This window comes from Coregonus clupeaformis, chromosome 34 (genome assembly GCF_020615455.1).
Source record: "Coregonus clupeaformis isolate EN_2021a chromosome 34, ASM2061545v1, whole genome shotgun sequence".
NCBI classification, from domain to species: Eukaryota; Metazoa; Chordata; class Actinopteri; order Salmoniformes; family Salmonidae; genus Coregonus; species Coregonus clupeaformis.
The window spans coordinates 37,390,182-37,409,106 of record NC_059225.1 but is presented as its reverse complement, the minus strand read 5'-3'; the positions used below and the strand labels follow the sequence as shown (position 1 = coordinate 37,409,106).

The following is an 18,925-nucleotide window of genomic DNA, read 5'->3' as shown; positions in this document are numbered from 1 at the left end:
GCCGAACAGTTGCCATACCAGGCGGTGATGCAACCAGTCAGGATGCTCTCGATGGTGCAGCTGTATAACTTTTTGAGGATCTGGGGACCCATGCCAAATCTTTTCAGTCTCCTGAGGGGGAATAGGCTTTGTCGTGCCCTCTTCACGACTGTCTTGGTGTGTTTGGACCATTATAGCTCGTTGGTGATGTGGACACCAAGGAACTTGAAGCTCTCAACCTGTTCCGCTACAGCCCCGTCGATGAGAATGGGGGCGTGCTCAGTCCTCTTTTTTTCCTGTAGTCCACAATCATCTCCTTTGTCTTGGTCACGTTGAGGGAGAGGTTGTTATCCTGGCATCACACGGCCAGATCTCTGACCTCCTCCCTATAGGCTGTCTCATCGTTGTCGGTGATCAGACCTACCACTGTTGTGTTGTCGGCAAACTTAATGAACAGGGAGTACAGGAGGGGACTGAGCACACACCCCTGAGGGGCCCCCGTGTTGAGGATCAGCGGGCAGATGTGTTGTTACCTACCCTTGCCACCTAGGGGCGGCCTGACAGGAAGTCCAGGATCCAGTTACAGAGGCAGGTGTTTAGTCCCAGGATCCTTAGCTTACTGATGAGCTTTGAGGGCACTATGGTGTTGAACGCTGAGCTGTAGTAATTGAATAGCATTCTCACGTAGGTGTTCCTCTTGCCCAGGTGGAAAAGGGCAGTGTGGAGTGCAATAGAGATTTTATCATCTGTGGATCTGTTGGGGCGGTATGCAAATTGGAGTGGGTCTAGGGTTTCTGGGATAATGGTGTTGATGTGAGCCATGACCAGCCTTTCAAAGCACTTCATGGCTACAGACGTAAGTGCTACGGGTCGGTAGTCATTTAGGCAGGTTATCTTAGTGTCCTTGGGCATGGGGACTATGGTGGTCTGCTTGAAACATGTTGGTATTACAGATTCAGTCAGGGACATGTTGAAAATGTCAGTGAAGACACTTGCCAGTTGGTCAGCACATGCTCGGAGTACACGTCCTGGTAATCCGTCTGGTGTGCCACGCTTGTAGCGTCATACCCAAGAAGACTTGAGGCTGTAATCGCTGCCAAATGTGCTTCAACAAAGTACTGAGTAAAGGGTCTGAATACTTACCTAAATGTGATATTTCATTTTTTTTTTTTTTTATACATTTGCAAACATTTCTAAAAACCTGTTTTTGCTTTGTTATTATGGGGTATTGTGTGTAGATTGATGAGCACAAAAAACAATTTAATCAATTTTAGAATAAGACTGTAACGTAACAAAATGTGGAAAAAGTCAAGGGGTCTGAATACTTTCCAAATGCACTGTATGGCCAGGACATCTGTTTGGTGAGCAGGCCTAGGCTTATTGATTCTGATGAAAATACCTTTTGTCTTTAGCAAACAAATATTTTTGCATATTTTCAGTGTGGAACCGGTCTATGTTTAGAGGGGTAATAGCCTAGGCTAACCAATTCTAAATGCCACTAGGAGTTCACATAGTAGGGTCGTCACTAACGCTAGTTACCACAGCCACAAAGTCATAAACCCTGCCTGTTTCTACAATTTAGTTTCTTAAAATCTGATTTTAAACCTAACCCTTAACCCAAACCTTAAGTCCACAAACAAACACAGTCCCTGAAGCTGATATGAGCATGGATAACAGTGTGCTGACAGGGATGTGCTTATCTCTCTTTTGTATTCTGCCCAATGACAAGACACTTGTCAGCTCACAGACACCTCATATTCTCTCTCTCCCGCTCTGGCATGATGGGAAAATAAGTGAATTACAGAGAGGGAGAGGGCGAGTAAGGTGAGCAGAGGGGACTCTTGGCACTGCTCTGTAAACTCATTTTGTACTCCATGGACATGCCCTTTAATCAATTACACATTTTTGTAGATGCTGCTGTCTCTCCTACTGTCTCCCTCCCCCTCTTTCTGTACTGAGTAGGGGCTAGTGTTGCATGGTGTACCGAAACGTCTGTACTTTTTTGATACTATAACGTGAAAAACAGCCTGGTATTAGAATTAGTTACTTTCGGTTTTTCTATCAAATGTGTCATGTTTGGAAATCAACTAAATGGCTTTCCCAAATAACAGTGGGCATTCATTTTGCAAACTCTATCACGTGCGCTACATTAACACTATGTGCACTTGAACTAAAGGGCAACTACACTCAAAATCCAAATGTATTAGATTTTACCCAGACCTCAAAAGTGCTCTCCAGATGTGGTATCAAATAGAATTGTATTTGTCACATGCCTTGTAAACAACAGGTGTAGACTAACAGTGAAATGCCTACTTACGGGTCCTTTTCCATCAATGCAGAGTTAAAGATAAAGAAAAAAAAAGTGACACGAGGAATAAATACACAGTGAATAACAATAACATATGTACAGGGATTACCAGTACCGAGTCAATGGGGCATGGACTCTACAAGGTGTCAAAAGTGTTCCACAAGGACGCTGGCCAATGTTGACTCCGCTGCTTCCCACAGTTGTCAAGTTGGCTGGATGTCCTTTGGGGGGTGGACCATTCTTGATACACAGGGGAAACTATTGAGCGTGAAAAACCCTGCAGCGTTGCAGTTCTTGACACAAACCGGTGCGCCTCTCACCTACTACCATGCCCTGTTCAAAGGCACTTGTCTTGTCCATTCACCGTCTGAATGGCACACATACACAATCCATGTCTCAAGGCTTAAAAATCCTTCTTTAACCTGTCTCCTCCCCTTCATCTACATTGATTAGAGTGGATTTAACAAGTGACATCGATAAGGGATCATAGCTTTCACCTGGTCAGCCTATGTCATGGAAAGAGCAGATGTTGTTAATGTTTTGTACACTCGGTGTATAAACATTGTTGTGGACTTAACATCAGATTGTGTTGAAAAGTGTGATTTCGAGAGGGGCGGCAGATAGCCTAGCAGTTAAAATCCCAGGTCTGATCTGGCGGGAAGTGAGCCGGCAACAGGAGGGTTGCAGGTATCAAATTCCATTGCCTGCCGTTGTTCCCTTCAAATCAATCAAGCCATTTTTTTTTTTTTATAAAGCCCATTTTACAACAGCAGATGTCACAAAGTGCTATACAGATACCCAGCCTGAAACCCCGAAGAGCATTCAATGCAGATGTAGAAGCACATTGGCTAGGAAAGCTCTTAAAAAGGCAGGAACATTGGAAGAAACCTAGAGAGAAACCAGGCTTTAACACCTCAGGAGTAAATGGAGAGGGGGAGAGGGAGAGAGAGAACACATATCTATCTGCCTGAGGGTGATGGTAATGCGCTCCTTACGAGCTGCATCCTAAAGATGTGTCATTGTACATAATACACACAAACATACACTGGTCAGGAAAGGCCCAGGCTGTGTGAGGCCTAGTGGGGGTTCTGACGTCAGTCGACTTAGCCCAAAGACGAGGACCACTTCATGGGGTTCCCTTGGCTGGGTAAAGTGGGTTAAGGCTTTTGAAATTGTGTACTTTTTCATGTTTACTTCTGTCCTTCCCAAACACGTGTGTTAACAAACACACCCTCTCATCCGCCTTCTCTCCAATAATCAAGCTCTTGACAACGTAACTACACAGTGAGTCAGAGATGGAAGTGATTGTTTCTTTTCTTGTTGAATGTTTTGTCTGGTAGTTTTGATTGACACCCCGTGCCCTGCTTCTCCTCTGTGAGACTGTCACACACACATCACCACGCAGTGACTCAATATGCTGTGACTCATCTCTGCAACACACACACAGCCCCCCGGACTGATTGTCTCAAACAGACACCTGTGTGTGGTGTGTTATTGGGTGCATATTTGGCTATGTATTTGGTTGTACAGGATGCAGGTCAAACTGTGCAGCCTCATTGTAAAAGTGGCATTGCTGCAGGCTGCTGTGTCTTCCCTACTTTTTCAAGATTGCGTTGCTCTGTGTAGATCCATATCACAACTGAACAGAAAACGAATGGAATGATTGTGTAGGATTTATAAACCTGTCTGGCTCTGTATATCTGTTATCGTCTTGTATGCTATAGAAATGTTAAGATACCGAATAGAAATAAAGTGAAATGCCCAATCTATACCAGCCCATCATACATATACAGATAGTCTTTTTATTTTTTATTTTTATAATGCTGATGATATACAGTGGGGGAAAAAAGTATTTAGTCAGCCACCAATTGTGCAAGTTCTCCCACTTATTTGCAAATTATGGTGGAAAATAAGTATTTGGTCAATAACCAAAGTTTCTCAATACTTTGTTAAATACCCTTTGTTGGCAATGACACAGGTCAAAAGTTTTCTGTAAGTCTTCACAAGGTTTTCACACACTGTTGCTGGTATTTTGGCCCATTCCTCCATGCAGATCTCCTCTAGAGCAGTGATGTTTTGGGGCTGTCGCTGGGCAACACAGACTTTCAACTCCCTCCAAAGATTTTCTATGGGGTTGAGATCTGGAGACTGGCTAGGCCACTCCAGGACCTTGAAATGCTTCTTACGAAGCCACTCCTTCGTTGCCCGGGCGGTGTGTTTGGGATCATTGTCATGCTGAAAGACCCAGCCACGTTTCATCTTCAATGCCCTTGCTGATGGAAGGAGGTTTTCACTCAAAATATCACGGTACATGGCCCCATTCATTCTTTCCTTTACACGGATCAGTCGTCCTGGTCCCTTTGCAGAAAAACAGCCCCAAAGCATGATGTTTCCACCCCCATGCTTCACAGTAGGTATGGTGTTCTTTGGATGCAACTCAGCATTCTTTGTCCTCCAAACACGACGAGTTGAGTTTTTACCAAAAAGTTCTATTTTGGTTTCATCGGACCATATGACATTCTCCCAATCCTCTTCTGGATCATCCAAATGCACTCTAGCAAACTTCAGACGGGCCTGGACATGTACTGTCTTAAGCAGGGGGACACGTCTGGCACTGCAGGATTTGAGTCCCTGGCGGCGTAGTGTGTTACTGATGGTAGGCTTTGTTACTTTGGTCCCAGCTCTCTGCAGGTCATTCACTAGGTCCCCCCGTGTGGTTCTGGGATTTTTGCTCACCGTTCTTGTGAGATCTTGCATGGAGCCCCAGATCGAGGGAGATTATCAGTGGTCTTGTATGTCTTCCATTTCCTAATAATTGCTCCCACAGTTGATTTCTTCAAACCAAGCTGCTTACCTATTGCAGATTCAGTCTTCCCAGCCTGGTTCAGGTCTACAATTTTGTTTCTGGAGTCCTTTGACAGCTCTTTGGTCTTGGCCATAGTGGAGTTTGGAGTGTGACTGTTTGAGGTTGTGGACAGGTGTCTTTTATACTGATAACAAGTTCAAACAGGTGCGATGAATACAGATAACGAGTGGAGGACAGAGGAGCCTCTTAAAGAAGAAGTTACAGGTCTGTGAGAGCCAGAAATCTTGCTTGTTTGTAGGTGACCAAATACTTATTTTCCACCATAATTTGCAAATAAATTCATTAAAAATCCTTCAATGTGATTTTCTGGAGAAAAAAATTCTCAATTTGTCTGTCATAGTTGACGTGTACCTATGATGAAAATTACAGGCCTCTCTCATCTTTTTAAGTGGAAGAACTTGCATAATTGGTGGCTGACTAAATACTTTTTTCCCCCACTGTAGGTTAGCTATAGTGTATTGCAGAATGGAAACGCACACAAACACGCTATCTCTTGCACCACACTTATCATCTCCCTCCCTCCATCCCTCCAGATTTCTCAGAACTTGGGGAAGATGTACAGTGAGATGATATTTGTGCAGGGCTTCGTCCACTGTGACCCCCACCCAGGCAACGTGTTGGTGAGGAGGTGTCCCAACACCAAGAAGACTGAGATTGTCTTACTGGACCACGGCCTGTATCAGGTAAGAAAGGGGAGGGGGGGTGTGTGTGTGTGAGAGGTGTGTATGCGTGCGAAAATAGGGTTGGTGGGTGAGAGTTTGTGTGTGTGTGGAGGGGAGGGGGGGAATGGGTGAGTGTGCATGTGTGTGTGTGAGAGAGTCTGTGTGTGTTTGTGTGGAGGGTGTATATTTTGTTACAGGATAAGGCCCTATATCAGATAAGGCATTTCAGGTTCTAGCCAGGCCGACGGAGGAACCTGGAAGAACACCATTCATCACATATTACACCAAATTTTTTACCCGACACCCTGGGTCAACAGTATAGACATACACACGCAAACAGAGATAAGCGCAGTCATGAACGTGCTCACACACACTGACCAGTGGAGTCTCCTCAGAGGAGGAAGGGGAGGACCATACTCAGTGAATTTCATAAAAATTTAAATAGTGAAACATTATAAAAGTTATCCTTTTTAGATAAAACTACACTAAATATATTCACATGTCACCAAATCATGAATCAAAACACTGTTTTGCAATGAAGGTCTACAATAGCCTCAACAGCACTCTCTGGGGTAGCATCATGATGTAGCCGAAGGACAGCTAGTTTCCGTCCTCTTCTGGGTGCATTGACTTCAATACAAAACCTAGGAGGCTCATGGTTCTCACCCCTTTCCATAGACTTAAACAGTAATTATGACAACTTCTGGAGGACGTCCTCCAACCAATCAGAGCTTTTGCAGCATGAACTGACATGTTGTCCACCCAATTAAAGGATCAGATAATTAATCTAGTACTGAAAGCATAAGCTACAGCTAGCTAGCACTGCAGTGCATAACACGTGGTGAGTAGTTGACACAAAGAGAGAGAAAGACAATAGTTGCACAGTTTTGAACAAATATATTCTTCAAAAATGAAGGATGAGAGTGGAACAGAGAGCAAGAGAGTGAGATATTTCATATTTTTTTCACTTACTTACCTAGCAAATGGAGCTAGCTAGTTTAGCCTACTCGAACAGGGAGGGATGCTGTGTTAGCTTGCTGGCTATGGCTATCCAACACTGGAACTCTTCCAAGTCAATGTAAGCTTTTTGTTTGATTAATTTATTGCTACCAGGGCCCTAGTAGCTACAGTGAGGGGAAAAAAGTATTTGATCCCCTGCTGATTTTGTACGTTTGCCCACTGACAAAGACATGATCAGTCTATAATTTTAATGGTAGGTTTAATTGAACAGTGAGAGACAGAATAACAACAAAAAAATCCAGAAAAACGCATGTAAAATTGATCGCATTTTAATTAGGGAAATAAGTATTTGACCCCTCTGAATAACATGACTTAGTACTTGGTGACAAAACCCTTGTTGGCAATCACAGAGTTCAGACGTTTCTTGTAGTTGGCCACCAGGTTTGCACACATCTCAGGAGGGATTCTGTTCCACTCCACTTTGCAGATCTTCTACAAGTCATTAAGGTTTCGAGGCTGACGTTTGGCAACTCGAACCTTCAGCTCCCTCCACAGATTTTCTATGGGATTAAGGTCTGGAGGCTGGCTAGGCCACTCCAGGACCTTAATGTGCCTCTTCTTGAGCCAATCCTTTGTTGCCTTGGCCGTGTGTTTTGGGTCATTGTCATGCTGGAATACCCATCCACGACCCATTTTCAATGCCCTGGCTGAGGGAAGGAGGTTCTCACCCAAGATTTGACGGTACATGGCCCCGTCCATCGTTCCTTTGATGCAGTGAAGTTGTCCTGTCCCCTTAGCAGAAAAACACCCCCAAAGCATAATGTTTCCACCTCCATGTTTGACGGTGGAGATGGTGTTCTTGGGATCATAGGCAGCATTCCTCCTCCTCCAAACACGGCGATTTGAGTTGATGCCAAAGAGCTCCATTTTGGTCTCATCTGACCACAACACTTTCACCCAGTTCTCCTCTGAATCATTCAGATGTTCATTGGCAAACTTCAGACGGCCCTCTATATGTGCTTTCTTGAGCAGGGGGACCTTGCGGGCGCTGCAGGATTTCAGTCCTTCACGGCGTAGTGTGTTACCAATTGTTTTCTTGGTGACTATGGTCCCAGCTGCCTTGAGATCATTGACAAGATCCTCCCGTGTAGTTCTGGGCTGATTCCACACCGTTCTCATGATCATTGGAACTCCACAAGGTGAGATCTTGCATGGAGCCCCAGGCCGAGGGAGATTGACAGTTATTTTGTGTTTCTTCCTTTTGCAAATAATCGCACCAACTGTTGTCACCTTCTCACCAAGCTGCTTGGCGATGGTCTTGTAGCCCATTCCAGCCTTGTGTAGGTCTACAATCTTGTCCCTGACATCCTTGGAGAGCTCTTTGGTCTTGGCCATGGTGGAGAGTTTGGAATCTGATTGATTGATTGCTTCTGTAGACAGGTGTCTTATATACAGGTAACAAGCTGAGATTAGGAGCACTGCCTTTAAGAGTGTGCTCCTAATCTCAGATCGTTACCTGTATAAAAGACACCTGGAAGCCAGAAATCTTTCTGATTGAGAGGGGGTCAAATACTTATTTCCCTCATTAAAATGCAAATCAATTTATAACATTTTTGACATGCGTTATTCTGATTTTTTTTGTTGTTATTCTGTCTCTCACTGTACAAATAAACCTACCATTAAAATTATAGACAGATCATTTCTTTGTAAGTGGGCAAACGGACAAAATCAGCAGGGGATCAAATACTTTTTTCCCTCACTGTATGTTGACTATGACGTTAGCTAAAATGGTAACAACGATGTAGGCTGTGTTTAGCGGTTATGCTATGAAGGTTTGGTTTGGAAAGGTTTTTCGCCTGGTCAGGCAGCTGTTATGTTGTGCAATGAAGTCCACAAGCGAAAGGAAAAGGTGAGAGGATGAGTGCGCGTAGATGCGAGAAGGAATTATACAACGAACAAAGTGATCAAGCTGTTTTTATGTGGCTGCTATGAAAGTGAACTGTGTTTGCGGGTGATAGGGTTGTATTCATTCCGCCGATTCAGTTGAAAAATGTTTCTTAAATGGAAGCAAACGGGGATGAACATACCTGAATTTGTCCAATAGAAACTCTTGTTTGCAACTGTTGAACTAATGATTACACCTTAGATCAGCAAGGTGCAGGCAAGAATGTGCAAGGCGATATTGAATGTGTCACTGTCTGTCACCTTGATTATGCAAATGTTTCTCTCAACCTGTGCGCCTATGTTATAAACTTTCATTCTTAGGCTAGGTTGTAGCAACCTTGTGATAGTTATGAGGAACATTTGAGTATCATGTAGTAAGTAGCCTAAACCTATTGACGTTGAGCTGGGTGAATGGAATATGAATGACAGTCATCCAATATGCTGTAATAGAAATAAGCCCATGCTCATAAAAAAAGAAAAAACATCCTCCCTCATCTTAAACGGCACCGACTGACATGCATTCACGCTAGAGCAGACTAAAAGCTTTTCAATAAACTGCAAAGATGTGCTTCACCATCAGACAAATCCATCAGAGTGTTTGACAGTCACACACACACACACACACACACACACACACACAGGTGCACCATGCATACAAATCCCTGGGCCTCTAATCCCTGGATGGTAGATGTAGTGGTTGTAAATGCAATCATGAAGATCATTTGGTGATGAATATGCGCATCTGATGATGGCTTATGAAAGGATGAACAAGAAAGAGAGAGTGAAATAGAATGAGAGAGAACCTACTCTTCTCTCTTCCTTCCTTTGACCATAATGGAACCAATTTAGCAGGAATGAGTTGAGATCTGAGCCTGGCTTTGGACAGAATGTTAATTCTCCGCTTTGTTTGTTATTTCTATTGGGGGCAATTTTTCCATGTTACACGCTACCTCCATGTTAATGGTGTGTGTGTGTGTTTGTGTGTTAATCATGTGGTAGTCTCATAAAGTGCTGCAGTGCTTCATTGGTATGCTAATGAGCAAGTGTTCCTTTGATGGGGATTGGCTGAGCTTTTTACTCTGTAAAAACAGCGGAGAAGAGTGTGTGGTTAATGTATCAGGACGCTCTTGTCGTGCGCACATGCACATACACACATACTCACACATTATCACTTATATATATATACAGTGCATTCGGAAAGTATTCAGACCCCTTCCCTTTTTCCACATTTTGTTACGTTACAGCCTTATTCTAAAATGGATTAAAAGATATATACAGTACCAGTCAAAGTTTGGACACACCTACTCATTCAAGGGTTTTCTTTAATTTTTCTGTTTTCTACATTGTAGAATAGTGAAGACATCAAAACTATGAAATAACACATATGGTATCATGTAGTAACCAAAAAAGTATTAAAGAAATCAAAATATGTTTTATATTTGAGGTTCTTCAAATAGCCACCCTTTGCCTTGATGACAGCTTTGCACACTCTTGGCATTCTCTCAACCAGCTTCACCTGGAATGCTTTTCCGACATATGCTGAGCACTTGTTGGCTGCTTTTCCTTCACTCTGCGGTCCGACTCATCCCAAACCATCTCAATTGTGTTGAGATCGGGGGATTGTGGAGGCCAGGTCATCTGATGCAGCACTCCATCACTCTCCTTCTTGGTAAAATAGCCATTACACAGCCTGGAGGTGTGTTGGGTCATTGTCCTATTGAAAAACAAATGATTGTCCCACTAAGCCCAAACCAGATGGGATGACGTATCGCTGTAGAATGCTGTGGTAGCCATGCTGGGTAAGTGTGCCTTGAATTGTAAAGAAATCACAGACAGTGTCACCAGCAAAGCACCCCCACACCATAACACATTTACATTTACATTTACGTCATTTAGCAGACGCTCTTATCCAGAGCGACTTACAAATAGGTGCATTCACCTTATAGCCAGTGGGATAACCACTTTACACCACCTTTTTTTTTTTATAACCACTTTTTTTTTTTTTTTTGTTTTTTTTGGGGGTAGAAGGATTACTTTATCCTATCCCAGGTATTCCTTAAAGAGGTGGGGTTTCAAATGTCTCCGGAAGGTGGTGAGTGACTCCGCTGTCCTGGCGTCGTGAGGGAGCTTGTTCCACCATTGGGGTGCCAGAGCAGCGGACAGTTTTGACTGGGCTGAGCGGGAACTATGCTTCCGCAGAGGTAGGGGAGCCAGCAGGCCAGAGGTGGATTAACGCAGTGCCCTCGTTTGGGTGTAGGGACTGATCAGAGCCTTAAGGTACGGAGGTGCCGTTCCCCTTACAGCTCCGTAGGCAAGCATCATGGTCTTGTAGCAGATGCGAGCTTCAACTGGAAGCCAGTGGAGTGTGCGGAGGAGCAGGGTGACGTGAGAGAACTTGGGAAGGTTGAACACCAGACGGGCTGCGGCATTCTGGATGAGTTGTAGGGGTTTAATGGCACAGGCAGAGAGCCCAGCCAACAGCGAGTTGCAGTAATCCAGACGGGAGATGACAAGTGCCTGAATTAGGACCTGTGCCGCTTCCTGTGTAAGGCAGGGTCGTACTCTCCGAATGTTGTAGAGCATGAACCTACAGGATCGGGTCACCGCCTTGATGTTAGCGGAGAACGACAGGGTGTTGTCCAGGGTCACACCAAGGCTCTTCGCACTCTGGGAGGAGGACACAACGGAGTTGTCAACCGTGATGGCGAGATCATGGAACAGGCAGTCCTTCCCCGGGAGGAAGAGCAGCTCCGTCTTGCCAGGGTTCAGCTTGAGGTGGTGATCCGTCATCCATACTGATATGTCTGCCAGACATGCAGAGATGCGATTCGCCACCTGGTTATCAGAAGGGGGAAAGGAGAAGATTAGTTGTGTGTCGTCAGCGTAGCAATGATAGGAGAGGCCATGTGAGGATATGACAGAGCCAAGTGACTTGGTGTATAGCGAGAATAGGAGAGGGCCTAGAACTGAGCCCTGGAGGACACCAGTGGTGAGAGCACGTGGTGCGGAGACAGCTTCTCGCAACGCCACTTGGTAGGAGCGACCGGTCAGGTAGGACGCAATCCAAGAGTGAGCCGCGCCGGAGAGGATTCAGCAGGGAGGAGAATGTGGTAAAGAGCTTCCTAGGGTTAGAGGCAGATGTTTGGAATTTAGAGTGGTAGAAAGTGGCCTTAGCAGCAGAAACAGATGAAGAAAATGTAGAGAGGAGGGAGTGAAAAGATGCCAGGTCCGCAGGGAGTCTAGTTTTCTTCCATTTCCGCTCAGCTGCCCGGAGCTCTGTTCTGTGAGCTCGCAATGAGTCATCAAGCCACGGAGCTGGAGGGGAGGACCGAGCCGGCCGGGAGGATAGGGGACATAGAGAGTCAAAGGATGCAGAAAGGGAGGAGAGGAGGGTTGAGGAGGCAGAATCAGGAGATTGGAGGGAGAAGGATTGAGCAGAGGGAAGTGATGATAGGATGGAAGAGGAGAGAGTAGCGGGAGAGAGAGAGCGAAAGTTGCGACGGCGCATTACCATCTGTGTAGGGGCAGAGTGAGTAGTGTTGGAGGAGAGGGAGAGAGAAAAGGATACAAAGTAGTGGTCGGAGACTTGGAGGGGAGTTGCAGTGAGATTAGTAGAACAACAGCATCTAGTAAAGATGAGGTCAAGCGTATTGCCTGCCTTGTGAGTAGGGGGGGACGGTGAGAGGGTGAGGTCAAAAGAGGAGAGGAGTGGAAAGAAGGAGGCAGAGAGAAATGAGTCAAATGTAGACGTAGGGAGGTTGAAATCCCCCAGAACTGTGAGGGGTGAGCCATCCTCAGGAAAGGAACTTGTCAAGCTCATTGATGAACTCTCCAAGGGAACCTGGAGGGCGATAGATGACAAGGATATTAAGCTTAAATGGGCTAGTGACTGTGACAGCATGGAATTCAAATGAGGAGATAGACAGATGGGTCAGGGGAAAAATTGAGAATGTCCACTTGGGAGAGATGAGGATTCCTGTGCCACCACCCCGCTGACCAGATGCTCTCGGGGTATGCGAGAACACATGGTCAGACGAGGAGAGAGCAGCAGGAGTAGCAGTGTTTTCAGTGGTAATCCATGTTTCCGTCAGCGCCAAGAAGTCGAGGGACTGGAGGGTAGCATAGGCTGAGATGAACTCTGCCTTGTTGGCAGCAGAACGGCAGTTCCAGAGGCTGCCTGAGACCTGGAACTCCACGTGGGTCGTGCGTGCAGGGACCACCAGGTTAGAGAGGCAGCAGCCACGCGGTGTGAGGCGTTTGTGTAGCCTGTGCGGAGAGGAGAGAACAGGGATAGGCAGAGGCATAGTTGACAGGCTGCAGCAGATGGCTACAATAATGCAGAGGAGATCGGAATGAAATGAACTAAACATCTGGGAAAGGAGAGAGCGGGGCCTCCCTCACCACAACTCCCAAATATAACTCTCCCAACTTCCACCTCAGAAACTATAATTGTTGTAAACTACAGCGGTTCAATGTTTTCTAGGAATAGACTAACTTAGTTTATTCAGCTAGCTAACTAGGTGCAGTATTATTCCGTGAAAAACGTCCGGGCACCTCGTCATAAGACGCCACAGCCAGCTAGCATGCCGGTCTCCAACAACACGGTTTAGCGCCAATACTCAGCCACAACAAACCACCAGTGTATCAACACGCAAGCAGATCGTCCGTGTCTAACGTTGTGGGTTAGTCCCGACAGCTTGAGCGAGTCCGTCGTCAACTTATTCAGCCAGTTAGTTAGCTAGAATAGTTAGCAAACTAGCTAGCCATTGCTTTCAGACAAAGAAGAACCTCTCCTTTCACGGCACGAACACACAGAGAGAGCCAAACTAACGTTAACTAGTCACCCATGTCCCGAATTCCTTGAACGACTCGGGCTATCAATATGTAAAAAACAAAACACAAGTGTAGGTTATGACTTACCCCTAGCAGCTACTGTTAGCTAGCCAAGTGCAAAGCTAGCCACTGAATTGACTCAGCCAGTTCGCGTCTGTTCGCTCGGTCGTTCCAGCTATTGTTTACTAGTAGCTATCCAGGTAGCAACAAGCTAGCTAAATTTCAAGCACAGTTGCTACCTAACGTTAACGGTTCAGACAATGAGGTTAGAAAACAGCTGAATGGTAGGCAATTATTGTATGTAATTGTTGTAGGCAGCCAGCTGGCGTAATTACAGGCACTCTCAGGCGTGAAACAACTATACCGTTGCTAATAGCTACTCGCCAGCTAGTCCAGGTGGTGAGTTAGCTAGCTAGCTAGCTTCGTGCTACACCCGGCACAGCCGAATACAATACTAACCTACAATAATTACATACAACAACCCACGATACCTACCTACAATACCTAACTACAATCTAAATACATAGTTTAAGCCTTACTCGACAAAGCCCAAGCTATGTATAAAGCCAAGCTTACCCGACGCCAAGCTTACCCGACGACCTCCTCCTTTACGGTGTGAAATGCACATGCGGAGATCATCCGTTCATTCACACCGCGTCTCACAAAGACACGGTGGTTGAATAAAAAATCTCAAATTTGGACTCCACACCAATGGACAAATTTCCACTGGTCTAATGTCCATTGCTCGTGGATCTTGGCCCAGGTAAGTCTCTTATTATTATTGGTGTCCTTTAGTACTGGTTTCTTTGCAGCAATTCAAATATGAAGGCCTGATTCACACAGTCCCCTCTGAACAGTTGATGTTGAGATGTGTCTGTTACTTGAACTCTGAAGCATTTATTTGGGCTGCAATTTCTGAGGCTGGTATATCTAATGAACTTGTCCCCTGCAGCAGAGGTAACTCTGGGTCTTCCATTCCTGTCACGGTCCTCTTAAGAGCCAGTTTCATCATAGCGCTTGATGGTTTTTGCGACTGCACTTGAATAAACTTTCAAAGTTCTTGACATGACTGACCTTCATGTTTTAAAGTAATGATGGACTGTCGTTTCTCTTTGCTTATTTGAGCTGTTCTTGCTATAATATGGACTTTTATTTTACCAAATAGGGCTATCTTCTGTATACCCCCCCACCTTGTCACATCACAACTGATTGGCTCAAACGCATTAAGAAGGAAGAAATTCCACAAATTAACTTTTAAGAAGGCACACCTGTTAATTGAAATGCATTCCAGGTGACTACCTCATGAAGCTGGTTGAGAGAATGCCAATAGTGTGCAAAGCTGTCATCAAGGCAAAGGGTGGCTATTTGAAGAATCTGAAATATAAAATATACACTACCGTTCAAAAGTTTGGGGTCACTTAGAAATGTCCTTGTTTTCGGAAGAAAAGCAATTTTTTTGTCCATTAAAATAACATCAAATTGATCAGAAATACAGTGTAGACATTGTTAATGTTGTAAATGGCTATTGTAGCTGGAAACGGCTGATTTTTTTATGGAATATCTACATAGGCGTACAGAGGCCCATTTATCAGCAACAATCAGTCCTGTGTTCCAATGGCACGTTGTGTTTGCTAATCCAAGTTTATCATTTTAAAAGTCTAATTGATCATTAGAAAACCCTTTTGCAATTATGCTGGCACAGCTGAAAAATGTGCTGATTAAAGAAGCAATAAAACTGGCCTTCTTGAGAATAGTTTAGTATCTGGAGCATCAGCAATTGTGGGTTCGATTACAGAATCAAAATGGCCAGAAACAAATAACTTTCTTCTGAAACTCGTCAGTCTATTCCTGTTCTGAGAAATGAAGGCTATTCCATTCGAGAAATTGCCAAGAAACTGAAGATCTCGTACAACGCTGTGTACTACTCCCTTGACAGAACAGCGTAAACTGGCTCTAACCAGAATAGAAAGAGGAGTGGGAGGCGCACAACTGAGCAAGAGGACAAATACATGAGTGTCTAGTTTGAGAAACAGACGCCTCACAGGTCCTCAACTGGCAGCTTAATTAGATAGTACCCGCAAAGCACTAGTCTCAACGTCAACAGTGAAGAGGCGACTCCGGGATGCTGACCTTCTAGGTAGAGTTGCAAAGAAAATGCAATATCTCAGACTGGCCAATAAAAAGATTAAGATGGGCAAAAGAACACAGAGGAAGATTGTAAAAAAGTGTTATGGTCAGACAAATCGAAGTTTGAGGTGTTCGGATCACAAAGAAGAACATTTTTGAGACGCAGAACAAATGGAAAGATGCTGGGGGAGTGCTTGATGCCATCTGTCAAGCATGGTGGAGGCAATGTGATGGTCTGAGGGTGCTTTGGTGGCGGTAAAGTGGGAGGTTTGTACAGGGTAAAAGGGATCTTGAAGAAGAAAGGCTATCACTCAATTTTGCAACGCCATGCCATACCCTGTGGATGGCGCTTGATTGGAGCCAATTTCCTCCTACAACAGGAAAATGACCCAAAGCACAGCTACAAACTATACAATAACTATTTAGGGAAGAAGCAGTCAGCTGGTATTCTGTCTATAATGGAGTGGCCAGCACAGTCACCGGATCTCAACCCTATTGAGCTGTTGTGGGAGCAGCTTGACCGTATGGTACATAAGAAGTGCCCATCAAGCCAATCCAACTTGTGGGAGGTGCTTCAGAAAGCATGGGGTGAAATCTCTTCAGATTACCTCAATAAATTGACAACTAGAATGCCAAAGGTCTGCAAGGCTGTAATTGCTGCAAATGGAGGATTCTTTGACGAAAGCAAAGTTTGAAGGACACAATTATTATTTCAATTAAAAATCATTATTTCTAACCTTGTCAATAACTACATTTCCTATTAATTTTGCTATATTTCCTATTCAAACTCATTTCATGTATGTTTGCATGGAAAACAAAGAAATGTTTAAGTGACCCCAAACTTTTGAACGGTAGTGTATTTTCATTTGTTTAATACTTTTTTGGGTACTACATGATTCCATATGTGTTATTTGATAGTTTTGATGTTTTCACTATTATTCTACAATGTAGAAAATAGTAATAAAGAAAGAAAAACCCTGGAATGAGTAGGTGTCCAAACTTTTGACTGGTACTGTATATATATACAGTGCCCTCCACTATTATTGGCACCCCTGTTTAAGATGTGGTCGAGGACTTCCAAAAATTCTCATTTTTTTAAACAACATAGAACCCAAATGCAAAAAAAGAGAAAAATCCAACCTTTTATTTAAGTACATGACTTTGGTGGTAAAAAAAAAAATCACACATTTAGAAAAAAATTAACTTGAAATCATGTGTCCCACAATTATTTGCACCCCTAACAATTCCGCTGAAAATTTTAATTGATTTTTAAAAAAATATATTTTTCTGTAGTTGCTAAAGTTGGTCAGGGTATCTAGGAACTTTTAATTAGTCATTCATGACTTCCTGTTTCCCTGGGGTATAAATATGACGTGACACAGAGGCCTAATTATCTTACCCATTTGTCAACATGGCAAAGACAAGAGAACACACCATTCAAGTAAGGCAGATTTGTGTCGACCTTCATAAGTCAGGCAATGGCTACAAGAAAATAGCCACTCGCCTTAACTTGCCCGTATCTACAGTCAGAGGAATCATTAAGAAGTTTAAAACAACTGGAACAGTGACAAACAAGGCTGGAAGAGGTCCCAAGTTTATCTTGCCACAACGCACAGTGAGGAGGATGGTAAGAGAAGTAAAAAAAAAGTCCTAAGCTCACTGTCACAGAATTGCATCAAAGAGTGGCATCTTGGGGTCACAAAGTCTCCAAAACAACCATCAGACGCTCTCTACATGCCAACAAGCTGTTTGGGAGGCATGCAAGGAAAAAGCCTTTTCTCACTAACACTCACAAACGTAAACGTCTGGAGTTTGCTAAGCGGCACTGGGACTTCAACTGGGATCGTGTGCTTTGGTCAGATGAGACTAAGATTGAGCTTTTTGGCAACTAAGTGGGTCTGGCGTAAAACAAAAGATGAGTATGCCGAAAAGCACCTCATGCCCACCGTGAAGTATGGTGGAGGATCTGTGATGCTGTGGGCCTGTTTCTCTTCCAAAGGCCCTGGGAACCTTGTTAGGGTGCATGGCATTATGAACGCTTTGAACTACCAGGACATTTTAAATAAAAACCTGATGGCCTCTGCCAGAAAGCTGAAGATGGGTCGTCATTGGGTCTTTCAGCAGGATAATGATCCAAAACATGTGGCAAAATCTACACAAAAATGGTTCAGCAGTCACAAACTCAAGGTCCTCCCATGGCCATCTCAGTCCCCAGACCTCAACCCAATCGAAAACCTGTGGGGTGAGCTAAAGAGGAGAGTGCATAAGAGAGGACCCAGGACACTGGATGATCTAGAAAGATTGTGCAAAGAAGAATGGTCAAAGATCCCTCTCTCTGTCTTCTCCAATCTTGTGAAATGTTATAGGAGGAGATTAAGTGCTGTCTTGTTGGCAAAAGGGGGTTGTACAAAGTATTAACATCAGGGGTGCCAATAATTGTGGGACACATGATTTCAAGTATTTTTTTTTCTAAATGTGTGATTTTTTTATTTTACACCAAAGTAATGTACTTAAATAAAAGGTTGGATTTTTCTATTTTTTTGCATTTGGGTTCTATGTTGTTTAAAAAAAAAGGAGAATTTTTGGAAGTCCTCGACCACATCTTAAACAGGGGTGCCAATAATTGTGGAGGGCACTGTATTATCAATCTACACGCAATACCTCATAATGACAAAGCAAAAACAGTTTACGTATTAACAAAAAACAATAGATACCTTATTTACATAAGTATTCAGATCCTTTGCTATGAGACTCGAAGTTGAGCTCAGGTGCATAGTGTTTCCATTGATCATCCTTGAGATGTTTCTACAACTTGATTGGTGTCCACCTGTGGTAAATTCAATTGATTGGACATTGACAGGAAAGGCACACATCTGTCTACAGTGAGGGGAAAAAAGTATTTGATCCCCTGCTGATTTTGTACGTTTGCCCACTGACAAAGAAATGATCAGTCTATAATTTTAATGGTAGGTTTATTTGAACAGTGAGAGACAGAATAACAACAAAAAATCCAGAAAAAAACGCATGTCAAAAATGTTATAAATTGATTTGCATTTTAATGAGGGAAATAAGTATTTGACCCCTCTGCAAAACATGATTTAGTACTTGGTGGCAAAACACTTGTTGGCAATCACAGAGGTCAGGCGTTTCTTGTAGTTGGCCACCAGGTTTGCACACATCTCAGGAGGGATTTTGTTTCACTCCTCTTTGCAGATCTTCTCCAAGTCATTAAGGTTTCGAGGCTGA

At 43.9% G+C, this 18,925-nt stretch overlaps 1 protein-coding gene across 1 annotated transcript in view; it reads left to right on the top strand.

Moving 5' to 3' along the window:
- Positions 1 to 18,925, top strand: part of adck1 (aarF domain containing kinase 1) — a 181,007-nt gene that overhangs the window by 144,052 nt on the left and 18,030 nt on the right. The window contains exon 8 of the mRNA XM_041848296.2: positions 5,687 to 5,836. Within this exon, the coding sequence (XP_041704230.2) occupies positions 5,687 to 5,836 (150 nt within the window). The remainder of the gene's footprint in view (positions 1 to 5,686; positions 5,837 to 18,925) is intronic.